Here is a 14,667-nt window from a genome sequence, read left to right as displayed (position 1 = left end):
CTTTCCACTGGGGCCCTCCTCTCTTCACAACAGGATAGGGAAGTGGAGCATGGTCACAATGCCTTGATCCCTCTGTCTCACAGCGAACTCACTCTCAAAGAGCCAAAGAGGCCACCCCTCGCCTTGGCTGGATCGGACATTGAGGAGAGGATACAGAGATAGAGACTAACGATGATAACAACGCCTAATCTGAGACACAGGTTTTGTGTCCCTGCCGTAGCTAAAGCCAACATTGCCTAAATATTATGCAGTGCCGTCAGTTGACAGAAACAGTACCCTAACTACAAGACTTCAACATCACTATGTCTGTCACTAGGTGCTGTTATGTATGCTGTTACATCCCTAGGTCCAATAAAATAGCCTTAAGTGGTGAGCTTCAGCTTCAATCAGTTGTGAATTTATGAAACTGAAATGAAATGCTATAATCAAGACCAAGTAAAATATCTGTCATCATCTGCAGTCTTTTTAAGGAAAAAGGTAACAAATATTACCAATGCATGGATATTAAACATGAAAATTGTCATTGTGGAAATACATTTGCTTCCTTCAAACTGGCAAATTTAGCCAAAAGATGACAAGTTGTCAGATATGTAATGTTTTTTAAAAATGTGGGTAAAAGTAAACGCAAAATGCATCTACTTGACTGTGACTTTATTTGACTACACATAGTATGTGTTATGTGTTATAACGTATATTTACCTAGTTGGGCTTTTGTTTTTCTTTGTAAAGATCAGCTCCCTCAACAATCAATCACCTCAACTGTGGTCTTGGCCACAGTTGGACCACAATTAATGCATGGTCACTGTTGGGACAACAAGAGCCCATCTCATGTTTTTGATAATAGCCCATTCCAGGTGTCTGAGGCTTGCAAGCATTCATCCTGAAAAAGTCAGAGGTGAATTGAACTCCACTGTATGACTGGAACATGTGAAATTTTTGTGAAAAAAAAGAAAGTTTGGAGGATACTCACTTGATTTAGCAAAATTATACTGCTGAAGCCTCATATCAGCTTTGGCTGAACTTTAGAACACATTTTTGATCCCCCAACTATTCCACTGGAATTGCACTGGAAAGAGATCTCCTCACAACCAGTATGTAGAGGAGAACAATTAAAGCGACAAATTACTGTTTATATGGGAATGCGTGTACTGTGCTCTCTTTGCAAATAAAAAGACTTTTCAAATAAGACAGAGGAGAGACATTTCTGACAATTCTTTCTTTGCTATTTAAAAAGGCAGCACTAAGTAGAACAACCATTTCCTACACAGCAGGGGCTCTGCAGACAAATCAACAGTGGGGTCTCCGCAATGCAGAATGGTTATTTCAAGACAACTACTGCACAACACACTGGCAAAGGTCCACGGCTATCTTTTGTAACAAGATACATGACCATTGTTTGTCTACAAGGCCATCTACCATAATTGCAAGCCAGAGCCAGACTAAGTCAGCAAGGAGCATACATCGGTTTAGGATGCAATATTAAAGAGTTGATTGGTACTAATAGCATTCTTATATTAATACAGTACAAAGCAGTGTGGTAGAGAGGAGATGGGTAGATGGCACTGAAGTTTGTTTCACTCCTGTGAAGCTCACTGTTTGAATAAAATGAGTCAGAGCTTGGATCAAATGAAGAATACGACACAACTGTTGACATCCGAAGAAAGAGCTTCATCTGGTTAGACATTTTTGAAAAATTTGAAGCTTAACAATGTGATGGGAACATCAGTGTGATAAGAAGGGAGACCGTTAATCAAGAAATATCACAATGTACAACAGATAAACATAATTATGAAAACATTTTAACATGATACCAAGTAATGTTATGATAATGATGGGCTAATTTAATGCAAACCATTTTCGAATCACATTCTATTGCTTCTCATGACAAGTTCTAATAAACATCAACCATAAAGTTAAATGCATAAGCCCACAGGTGGACACTGGGCCAAAACTACACCAATTAGGATTATGTTCATATTTCCTGTCAGGAAAATATTTTTTATCTTGGCTTTTAGGACAATTAATTTGCTTCTACATTTAATGCAGTACTTCTGAATTTCTTTGCACGAGACTAAAACAAATAAAATCAGCGGGATGTTGTACTGCTTTGGTCCCCGTCTTGATGGGCAGCTATAAGTTTTAAAAGCCACCAGATGTCACTGTGCTTGCTGAATTTGAAGAAACAATAGAAGAAACAAAACGTCCAAAAGCTTTGTATGTCTTCATTCGCCCATCACTAAAGTATAGCGAACCTTTGAGTGTATTCATTTCTGAAGGGCCTGGTATTCATCAGAGAGGGCATATAATTAGATGAGAGGATTGAACGCAAAATTAAATCCAGCCTGCTGAGTATCTTACACCTACTGTCATAATAATTTAGTAATTACTACCATGAGAGAATTGCCGTATGTCAGCGGGCTTAATTTTGCAACCTCTCTCTCTAAACATGCAGTTTAACACATCCTCTGTAAATGTAGCGAAGGATAAAACTGCTGTTTTGAAAGATTTTAATTTGTTTCCTTTTGGCCAGTGGCCACGTTATTTTACCATGCAGGTAAGCAAATGCAGGAATATAAACAGGCTGGTCCCTGTGGTAACTAGAGAGAGCGCCTAAGGCAACTTTGGAGGGATGTGTGGTTATAGCAAATATAATAAATGCAACACTTCTTTGCAAGACACTGTGCCAATTTGTTAAGCAGAAAACCGTTAAAAAGAACAAACAAGTGAAGGAAAATCTGAGCAGTCTGCAAACCAATGTGAACGTTACAACGGCTGATTTAAGTTAGGAGGTGCCCTCAGAAAAGTGCTCTTCTCAAGCTTCTGTTAAAATGAAAACACCTCAGGTAGGCTGTGTTCATTCATTCATCATTCATTATTATTTAAGTACACACATCTATATTAAGTATGAATGCGCTCTAGGGTAGAATGGAGTATCACCTGCAAACTGTGGTCTTTCAATATGATTCTGTTCTTAAGGGAAAGAGAAATCGATGTAAAGCATGGCCTTTTGTGGTCTGGGAGAGAAAGAGTGATCCATAGATTCCATTTCTTTGGAGATGTAATCGTTTTTCCACTGAACACTGACAGTTTTATCACCCTCTATCAAGATCTGTCTGTCTGCTTTGAGAGGGAGTAAAGGAAAAGCTTATGGCTCATTGCTGAAACTTTTAAGGATAACAAATCAACCCACGATAGGACACTCTCACACACAAAATCTAATCAATTATCTCCCAGCACTCAAACATGCTATTAAAAATTAATTCCAAACCTCACCCGTTTGTGTTGTGATGCAGTTACTCAAAAGCATCAACAATTCATTTTGTGATGCAGTACTAGCCTAAAGCAACAGAAATTATTAAAGGTGAAAACGTATTTTGACCACCTTTTGGGACAGCATGAGCAAACCAGAGAAAGATGAGAGGGATAGAGACAGAGCGAACTAGAGTGAACAAAGCAGGGGAGAAAGTGAGAGACGGTGAGAAATAAAGAGAGACAAGCTCGGTATGCACTCGGGCCATCATGCTATTGGGTGGGCATTTGAGAGACTACTCTGTCAAATATTCTGAATCCAGTGTTTTTGTATCTTTACAAATGAGTCCCAGTGCAGGAGTAACTAGAGATGAGGATGGCAAGAGAAACGACATCCGATATATACCTTTATATACCGATATATACCTTTTGATACTGAATGATCAAATCCAGTCTTTCTCGGGCCAGATCCCACGTGAGACATCATTTCTCATTGAATAATATAATAATGATATAATGTGCTCAGAAAACATGAAAAGAAAATTATACGGTCGTAAAATTATGCAACGTTTAAACACATTAACCTCCAGACATTCAATTATGTAACTACAAAAAGGGAGGCAGCACAATATAGGAAGTAAAATTAAGTAAACATATTGAATTCATTCAAAGACTTACAGTTTTAGAGGCAGTAAAAATATATTGGATGACCATCTCTCTCTTTGTGTTGAGGTCCTTGTCTCTCAAAGGAGTCTTCTTTTCCTCGCTCAAGTTCATGTCCTCCTGATAAGAAGAAGAAAAAAACATCAGAAAGAGAGAATAAATTTTAATCTTTTGTTTTTATTGATTTTAGCAGCATTTCGGCTGGATTTGCTTTGGTTTTCCCCACAGCATGTTAAGTATACAATGTTTTAGTAATATCAATTTGGATTTTTTTTTTGTACCACTTTTTTAAATTATCTTTTTAGGTTAGATTTAGTTATTTATTTGCTATATTGGCATGAGAGTGCTTTATTTCTGTAAATTCTGTTTAAAAAATTAGGGATCGTATTATATTAAAGGATTGAGCGTTATTGTATTCTCAACTGCAGAAGTGGTTTTTTTTTATGTAATGATGAAAAATGAGTGTTTCAAAGTAAAAAGTTACTAAGAATGCTGCATTTATGGATGATAATAGCACTAATGTTGTTACATGACTGTCCTCTACATAAAGTACATCTGGAGCTGATCAAAGTCTCATAATTTAACTTCCACAAGTTATCTACTGGCTCATGTTGAGTGTCCTGTTTCTATGACGTACATAAAGTCCTAACAAGATAAAATGAGTCATCTGCCAATGTCTTTACGGCAGAAATGAAGCGGACACGGTCATATGTAAAGCAGCCGCACAAAAGGGTGCTGGCCTGTGAGAAAAGCCCAAACAGTCGGGGGAAATGCCAACAGTGAGTGAAAAATACTTCTGGGCTTATAAAACTAACCACTTTCAAATATTTAAAAAGGCGAATGTGTGAGATTTGACAGCAAAACAGGGTAAAAGAATAATCAGAGACATTATTCAGCTGAAAGCTTTGTCATTTTTGTCATATTTATATTTGACCAGAAAATAACTAAATCTAAAAGAAAATGTTTATTTTGCTTTCATTGATTTCGTACATTTATATTTAAATGTGACAAAAAAATATTCAAAACATTGCACATGCCCACCTTGTTCCCCTCAGCGTTCTGTTTCTGTTCACCTCACTGTTGCACTTAACCCTTGCGTCAGATGTAGGTTTTACATGTGGGTGATGTTTTACAAAGACAAAAACAACATACCATCATCTTTTCAAACAGAGCCAAGATTTCCTTTTCCGAGGTGATCTTTGATGAAAGCTCCTCAAACTGATGCGAGGTGGATGATGAAGAAATGGACCAATCACTGGTATTGTGTTTGGAGTTTGATAAGGGTGGCCGCTCCTTTTTACTACCCGGGATCCGAATACTGGCAAATCTGTCCAGCTGTGCAGACGACAGAAAAATAAGTACAGTTAAAAGAGGGAAATGTACACAAGACTTTTCAGTGAGAGGTCTTAAAGATGTGTTAGATTCTGAGCATATTCTCATGGCTAATACTAAGAACACAGTAGACAAAATGAGCCTGTTAATAACTTAGAGAAGCAATGTTGTCAGTGTGAGCAAAGCACATACATGCACACAGAACATCTGTTTCACATGTGTTGAGTAAAGCACTATCTAGATAGGCCTAGAGTCAACAATGACAATTAGTGTGAAAAACAGTCTGTGCTCTGTGACATGACTGAATCCCATGTCTGGAAAACCAATTCCATTGCCACTCAAAATAAGCAGATTAGGTGAGTTTTAGTAAAGAGGTGTTAAATGTTGCAGAGATCGGCAACCAGAGAAGAAAAAGCACACCAATTTCTCAAATCTTACCACATCATCTGTGATGTTTCTAAAGGGTAAGTGCTACAGGTGAGGAACAGAAAAAAAAAAAACACAAATCAGGATACATAAAGCAAGCGCATTAAATATTTTAGACATTTTTTAGTCCTGCTGCAGACGAGAGGAGCCCAATTATTTTGATACCATTTATGAACAGATATCTTTATTTTCTAACCTAGTAAGCCATTAGAGAAGTCAGAAGTTACATTTGTGGTGTTCATTTCTTGCTGCCCCTGGAGAGTAAGATGTAGCGCTGCCTGACAGTGACATGTCGCTGTTGTTTTGTCTCTAGTCCTTTAAACTTTCAAAAAGAGACAGCTCTGAGCTACGAGAGTGGTTTATGAAAACTGGAGTGGAGAGCCAATGCAATGTCCTAAAACTCTGTGACACCACACTGTGCTTCATAAGCATTTTCCAAAACATACTACTATGAAAACTAATACTTATACTAATGATCATCGTCATCATCACCATCTAGCTACCTATACAGACTCCAGTTCTTTGATTATATAATATTGCGGTCATTTATCTTAAAGGAGTTCAATAGGAATGATATCCATATAGTGTAGTAGGCAGGTCATTAACTTCATGTTGCCTGTGATTCTTGAGATTGCCGAGAAACGTTGAACCTGCTGTTTTATAAGCAGGTATTTCCTCAGGTATTAATGGGCCCAGTGTACTGAGTGAAGCCAAAACTACTGAACAATCACACAATGGGATGGTGTCAAACTTTCCCTGCAAAGAGAAATTCATTTTGGAGCACCCAGCGGCACAGTTTGGCAGATTATCAAATCAAAGTTTCAGTGTCCAAACCCACGTGTCACGTTAGTTGACATCAACAGCACCAGTTATTATTAGTCAAAAGGTGCTTCTCTAACAAATAATAATGGATCGGATCAACGTGTTGAGAGATTGGCAGTTGCCCTGCGTGTACCAGCTTCCTCGTTGCTTGCCGAGCAGGTTTTGTCTGCAGCTTTTTCTGCTCTACCAAATGTTTTGTTTGTTTTTCTTCAGACTTCTTGGGAAGCTGCCATCTGCACCTCAAAACTGATGTAACGTAGTCAAAAATGCCAAATGAATAATCTTAATAAGGAATGGGAAATCGATACATGAGGAGAAAACATTAAAATCTCAAAATATTGTCATAAGGAAAAGCTTAATGAAAACCTCGCACAGAAAGGTTAAGGCCCCCTAAAGTATAACAACAGTACAGACAGACCGTACAAAACCTCAGAGAAATAAATCAATACACACCAGTGTTTAATTAATATAAAATAGCCTGGAATGAAATATGTCAACCTGTCAATGAGCAATCCGCCTAATGAGTGTTCCAAGATAAACATTATACATTTTTGTTGAAAATGTGCAAGAAAAGAAACTGACTGGAAGTTGACACAAGAGAATAATAATACAATGACCCACCATATGTCGACTGTAGGAATTATTTTGTCTCCACTGATCTGCTTGACAATTGGTCAAACTAATTGGACACAGCTGTCAAACTTTTACCTTACATGTCTGAATCTTGACAAACTTTATAAAGGGTCTGTGTGTGTGTGTGTGTGTATAATGCTCAGTTTTTGTTGAAACTGATTTAGAGAGGTGTAGATTCAACTTTGCATTGCAATACACTGCATTACAGAAACAACTTTTTGATAACTGATTATTCTATTCAATTGTCATTTTTCAGCAGAGATCCTTTGATTCTTACTTAATGTGAGGCGTTGCTGCTTTTCTCTGATTCATATCATTGGAAGTTGAATATCTTTGAGTTTGGTACTGCTGGTCAGACAAAACGTCTGAAGATATCACCTTGGGCTTTAGGGTAATTGTGATGGGCCTTTTCTGAAATGTTTGATTACACAACTAATACGTTAATCGAGAAAATGATGTTCAGATTAATTGATAATGAAAATACGTGTTGGCTGCAGGCCTAAACAGGAGCTTATTGGTATTGGAGTTCTAAAAATGAGAGAAGAAGCAGTAATTCCAGGCCATCTCTTAGTACCTTCGCAATTAATACTGCAGGCAAGGGCGAGGACACACCAGCACTTCAATAGTATATTTCTTCCAGGCTTCCAACTAAAGGATCCAAGTGCCAAAAATAGTATAAATTAAAGGGCACAAAGCATAAAACAGCGAGTGCGGCCAAGAGGAGCTGACCGCCTGCTGGATAAGAAACAAAAATCATAACTAATAAAACAACAACTAAAATTGTGACTGCCTCACATAGGGGGAGTAGATTAACCGGCAATGTTTTTGTGTTTACTATTGTTTCAGGATCTTGCTATAGCAAATCTTTTGTTTTAATGGACAAAATAGTATGGCCTAACAACAGTAATTTGTAAATGTCAGTGAATTCATTTTACTTTCCACTATCACTCTGTTCATTTAATTAAACTGTGATAATATCTTTTTCAATTAACTGAGACAAGTAACCCCCCACTCGTAGAGAAAACCGCACGGTTTTTCCTCCACACAAGATTTAGTGAGTTTCTTATTTTCTGTCAATTGACTAATTGATTAATGTCCTTACCATTTCAGCAGTACCTCCCAGGCGGTAGCACAGGCACTGAGTGAAAATGCCGGGGGTTTTTGTGTATAACATCAGTCTTGATTTCAAATTTCAACTTTAAAATTGCAGATGTCCCTCAGACACTACTGGTGTATTTTGTTTCTTCACCATCTCTTTTTCATTTTTCAGGTTTATTTGCACCTCAGACTTGTTCATAGCATTCTTCTTTGGACACCAAAGTTTAGTAATATTGCCCATTAACACTAAAAAAAAAAAACACTAAAAAATTAGCAAGCATAAAACATTTTCAGAGCTTAAATTAACAACTAACTGGTTTTAAATGTCACGATGAACAGTCGCTTTCATCCTTTTTTTATTACCCTATACTTAAAAAGGCCAAAAACAGCATCTCAAAGGAACATTAACACCCTGCATTAACATGTATTCTGTTTCAATTCTTTGGTTGTATAATGCTCTGCTTGAGAAAAAAAAAAAAAACAGCCACTGCACATAAAGTGGTCTTTAATGGCAGGACTACATTATACTAATTACAGTAAAATCTGTGGTATTGCACTGCCACCTATTGAGATGACAGCTAAATAAATCATTGCTGTTCACTGTGAAAACCTTTACAATGTTTTCAGTTATTCGTTATAATAGTGATGAGTGACTAAAGGTGCCAAGACTAAGCTGTACCATCACAGGTACATGCGTGTATTTATTATTTATATTGAACCTCCGGTGGAAACAAGTAACAAGACGTTCTTTGGTTGTGCTTTTCTGACAGTTAAACAGAACACAACTGTGAGAAGAAAATGTTTTCGAAATTCAAGGCTCTCTGGGAGGCATTATGGGCCTCAACGTGCTAAGCTGCTCGGCGGTTAGTGTACTGAAGGAAAACCAGAACAATAACCAACATCTTTATCAGACTGAACGCAAGTGTGTAGCTCAGTTTACGTATAAATACTTTGCTTTACACTCCTGTTGACAACAGTGAAAGTGTTGCCATGAGTAAGTCAACGGCACGAAAAGGAATATCATCACGTTTTCAGTGCAAACACAGAACTTCCTGTACTTGTCACAGTAAATGCTCATATTTTGTAGTTTATAGTTTTATATTTTATATTTTCCCATTTCAAGGTCCACTTACTAGATCTTTTCCTTCAACTACATATCACAGCAATCATCAACGGAAGGAATTTGCTCAGATAATAGGATGTCATATATGGAATAGCAACGCTCATTGTGGTTTAGAAATGATCACACTTTTCACATAAAATCCCAGTTGCCTTTCAGGCACTTGTTTGGCTTGACCTTAAACATCCCCAAACAAAAAGTATTTTGCTACCGATACTTGCTGTCTACATGTCTAACATTGTAGCTTCTGTAACTTGCTCACGGGAAAATCATTTATCTCTATGTCTCTGAAGGTTTGAGGAAGGTTAACAAGAAGTTAATAAGAAGCAGTCATAGGATGTGCCTATGTGCCTAGGATCACCTCTGTAACAACTATAATGACAATAAGACCACAGAGCCCAAAGTGATCCCTTGATGTTGCTTGATTTCTTTTCCGACCAACAGCTAAAAACCATTCACATTTTTGAACACTGTATATACAGTCTGTGTGCATGTTTAACTGTCAGACAGACACAGTGCAGTGATGCAGGTTAAACCCACATTGGCAGTCAGTCTGAATGGTTAAACACACAGATGAACATGTATTTGTTAGATAAATGTTAGACATTTGGCCAATAGCTCATCAGCTGGAGTGGATAATGACAGTCTGGCTTGATAAAACATTCCTGCACAGACCTTTACTGTGATTGTAGACTAGAATCTCTGAATGGTGGCGACAAGGAATTAACTTGTGGAAGCGCTCTCATAAGAATGGGGTCAAACGCGGGCTGAGCATGTATTAAGTAGATCGGTGACATGCACAAGTCTCCTGTCTGAAAGGGGGATATGTGGGTGTTAATAATAGAAGCCTGACTGCTTTGACAATGAGACTGTTAAGTGAGACACCTAATAGTGGCAATGCTTTATCCAAATAGCAACTTGTCCCCATATCTCCCATAAGAATACAGCAGACAAACACCAGGCAGACAGAACATTGGTTGTCTTGTAGTAACACGTGGATTAGTGTCAGGGCTAAAGCCTGCGCTAATTTTAACCTTTTGATTTCCTACAAGCAAAGCCAACAAACAGTCAAGGTCATTGTTAACAAAGAAAACTCTCACTTGCAATTATTGCATCATATATAAACTTATTTTTACTGCGTGGGAGATTCTGCAGTGGAAGGGCATTTTCTCTGCAGTACACGTAATGTAATACGTCAAGTCAGTACATTATGTAGGCATAGCACTTTTTTCACCACTGTTCTAGTCCTCTAGCTGTGCTTGGCTTAATTTTCCTGAGGTATGATCGAGCTGGACAGCCGGCTTTGAAATAATTTAAGTATCGATAGATTAATCCAAGTTCATTTTCACACATCTTTCAAGGTAGAGCCTTGCATCTATTCACTATCATATAAAGATATATATGAAAAAAGATCTTGCAGGCATTTTTTCCTGTGTGTGTGTGTGTGTGTGTGTGTGTGTGTGTGTGTGTGTGTGTGTGTGTGTGTGTGTGTGTGTGTGTGTGTGTGTGTGTGTGTGTGTGTGTGTGTGTGTGTGTGTGTGTGTGGTGGTCCACGGGTGCTATTAGAGACAAGAAAGACTACATACTAATTTTGACAGGGACTGAGAGGACCACATTTGGAAAATGACCCCCCCACCCCCCTCCTCCCATGAGTGATTGTAGAGACTAAACAAGTATTAACCTACCGTACAGCTAACGTTAAAGTAAAACAAAAGTTTAGATTCAGTCTGTCATACTTACAAATTTTGGTTTGCGGTCTCCTTCATCGTAACATGCTGTGCCGTGGTGGGATGAGCCCTTCTTCTTTTGAGATTTACTGTCTCGTCCGGAAGCGGGTTCAAACCTCTGACTGTAACTATCCATGTTGTTAGCTTAATGACTTCTGCCCGAGCTGGTAGCTACTAAACGCGGTAACCTTCTAATGTAGCACTCACCTTAAAATTGTGAGGAATGACACTCGCGTAATGTCTACATTACCAGTCGTGTCTTGAATTGGCCGGACAGTTAACGCTGGTTAACGTATCGGTGCGAGTCACATAAATACGTGTTTTTTCCAGCTGTCACTCCCAACAGTCCGTTTAGCTAACTAGCTAGCAACTTTGCTATACTATCTTTCACTGCTGGCCTTACTTAGCACTAATCCAATTTATGGGTGGTCACGTAACGCTTTAGTTTCCGCTAACAGAAGAAATGCGGCGTAAACATAGCGATTTTCTCTAGTGACAAACTTTATCTGGCCATTATCTTAACGCAATATAACTATTACAAGCAGTAGCTGAAGCGTTGGCTGGAATAAAAAAAATATGTGCCAGATATTTTTTGACAGACCCGCGCAATGGCGTCACATTTAATCCAGCCAATGGTATTCCACTGAATCACAGAAATGGAATCGTCACCGGAAAAGCCGCCTCTGTTTATACTTGAAAAGGCTTTTGATTGGCCACCGTGAGCTGTCAATCAGTCCTACTTCAAATTAGGGTTGTTCTATGTATTCAACCACACATAGGTCCACTTTGCAAAAGTAGTTACAGTTTGCCCACAGTCATTCATCCCATGTGCAATAGATCAGAAAAAAAACATCTGTGTTTTGGTCCTGTTTTTGCATTGGTATTTTCACTTGTCAGATATACAGATAAACATTATGTATATATTTTAGAAAATGCTTCACACCATTCTACCCTGTCAAGTGTCAGTGAACCAGTGAAACCCTTTACATCTTGTGCACGCTTCCTTTTATATGAAGCTTAAGGTGAAGCATAAATTGATGCTGCCGTAATTTTTTTTATCAAGTTGTTATACTGACAGCGCTTTACACTGTTGGTTTTTAGCCTTGTCTGGCAATTTACCAGTAAGCCTAAAGCTACAGTAAAATCCCATACCTTGTTTGTCAGATGCAAACAGCTGTAAGCTGATATGATGCAACAAATAGAAACTTTTGTGAGATTCTTCCCTTGTGCTCTACACAAAACATGATCTGGTCCCCCACGGCAGTGTCAGAGATATTTCATTGTAAAGTTACCAGTACAAAACAATTGTTTCCCCTTGTTAACGAAACTCAGGAAATATAAAAGAAAGTGTATTCATTGTGTGGAACACTGACAGTGAACCACAATATATTAGTTATTGCTCTTAGTGCATGTTCTTTGTAAGCTGTTGCTGGTGCTATTCAGCAGTTCTGCTTGATCATGCAGAACTTTCCTCTTGAGGACAATCAAATTTACGCAACCTAATAATGGTAATAGGATAAAAAGCCACAAGTAATACTAGCATTTTCACTGCCTTTGTATTTCCAGACAGCTGGGAGACAGCTGGGAGCATGCCAAGCCTTACCAAACCCTCAGCACTGGAGTGAAATGATAATTAGACCCTGTAGCCTAGCGACAGCTACAACTTTAACAACAGTTGGTTGGGAGTTTGATTGATAGTTTTTTGAAGGAACATATCCTTGCCACCAGCAAAAACAAGAAGCCTACATTATACACTATATCTGGCAAACAGGCAACAGGTGGCAGATTTCAGCTATCTCTCAGCTCATGACTTTTGTTGGCTGGTATGTGAACTGCTAAAAAGAGATGTGAGATCAACATTATGAATTTTGGAAGCCAAAAGTGAGGTCAAATGTCACAATTGAATGTAACCTGCAGCTATAAGCTCAAATTTGACTTCCTTTGTTCCTTGTTATCTTTACAGACATTTATTCTGAGAGTCCCTGAGAGGATGCCTGCATGTCTGCCAACAGTGCGTTCACACTTTTCATCGAGCCAAACACAAGCCTTTTTAATCCTCTCAGACAATGAGAGATCTAACCTTGCAAATCGGTCAAAGAGTTGCCACAGGGATATACAATAAGAGACCCCAAAGGCCCAATAATACAAATTCTAGTATTTTGTATTGATAATGACATTGATCTCTGCTCTTTGAACAAACATTCCACCTAGAAAATCCATCAACATGAGTATGAATGCTTTATTCTGACTGAGTTTTGTGTGGTTTATTGGCACAGATATTTCAAGACAGTCTCCCCATAACTTAAACGAACAGAAAAGGTAAAAAAAACAGTACTCCGGTTGTTAAAATTAGATTGTCAAGGATTATTAGGCATATTTTCCAATAGGCTGTGCTGTATTTGTCTTAAAGTCATTAACTCATAGACAACAAATTGTTTAAATGTTTCATTTTTTCATAGGTTTTTGAAGAATTGCCTTGAGCAGTGATGTTTTATGTATTTAGTCTAGTCATCATGACAACAGACCAGTCTGGTGTGCTGTGAATAAAGTCTTTGTGCCAGCAGCAATTCAAACTCTTATCAAAAACTCACTCTGTATGCAGTGGATGCAATCATGTTAAATACTGTCCGTCTTGTATCGAACATTTGTTCACTTGAGAGTGAAAATTCTTGCAAATTCTTGATTTTTTTCCAGATGCCAGGCCACAGGACACAAGGGTCAGAATGAAATTTAAAGGCTCTGACTTTATAAGAGAAATGTTACCCTCACAATAGAGCTTCATTACTGGACCGGTCCACTTCTATTGCCGGGGCTTCTGGGCCACTACTTAAAATCTTGTGAAACTTCAATGTGGTTACTGTTGTAACATTTCGGTGTGCTTATACTGCCATCTTGTGGTCACAGTCAAAATGGTATCACTGCATCAGAAGTCTGGGCTTTGTTTCACCGATAACTAAACCACGTCACGTATTCCTGTTCACAAGCCTTATACAGTACACAGAGCAACTTGTCCCTCACAAATTATATACAGATGTGCTTTAAAAATGCATGACCATTCTGAAATGCATGCACAGCACCAGAACCAGCATAAAACATTAATAAAGCAATTTAAATCACCTTGGTTGAGTGTGTGGATCTTTAAGTTAATGGTGCGGAACAGACATGACATATTTAGTCAGATAATATCTGCTGCAGCATCATCTCACATAACTACAGAAGGAATTAATAATGTCATATTAGACCTCATATGAGCTTATCAATAGTCTCAAAGAAATGATCAGGTCCACCAATTGTCCTTGAGAACAGGACATTGTTTCTGGAAAAAATGCTGATGGCTTTTTAAATGCAGTGTTTCAATGCTTTGAGCAGCACAAATGAGACCCCATTCACCTCAATTGTATTTAAGTGGCAGAGGAATTCTCCAGTTAACTCTGCAGCTCTGCATGTATGTTTTTTTTCACCTCCTCCAGCTCAGTGGTTTGGTTTTACAAATACACTCGATGATTCAGTATAAACCTCTGTCATTGAATCGATGATAGCAGAGGGCAGCTGTTTCTAGCAAAGTAAAAGAAAGTCAGTAAATTCCCCATAAAAACA

The 14,667-nt window shown here is 38.2% G+C and overlaps 1 protein-coding gene across 1 annotated transcript in view; it reads right to left on the bottom strand.

Annotated features, from left to right (window-relative positions):
• The window catches only part of LOC139198786 (protein diaphanous homolog 3-like), a 163,894-nt gene extending 152,688 nt beyond the window's left edge, over positions 1 to 11,206 (bottom strand). Inside the window, exons 1-4 of the mRNA XM_070827734.1 lie at positions 11,084 to 11,206; positions 5,683 to 5,715; positions 5,065 to 5,247; positions 3,928 to 4,032 (exon numbers count right to left, since the gene is read on the bottom strand). Coding sequence (XP_070683835.1) covers positions 3,928 to 4,032; positions 5,065 to 5,247; positions 5,683 to 5,715; positions 11,084 to 11,206 — 444 coding nt within the window. The remainder of the gene's footprint in view (positions 1 to 3,927; positions 4,033 to 5,064; positions 5,248 to 5,682; positions 5,716 to 11,083) is intronic.
• Positions 11,207 to 14,667: the final 3,461 nt, after the last annotated feature.

Source organism: Pempheris klunzingeri, chromosome 1 (assembly GCF_042242105.1).
Source record: "Pempheris klunzingeri isolate RE-2024b chromosome 1, fPemKlu1.hap1, whole genome shotgun sequence".
In the NCBI taxonomy this organism is placed as follows: domain Eukaryota; kingdom Metazoa; phylum Chordata; class Actinopteri; order Acropomatiformes; family Pempheridae; genus Pempheris; species Pempheris klunzingeri.
Note: the sequence above shows the minus strand (reverse complement) of the source record. Positions and strands in the feature narration are given on the sequence as shown.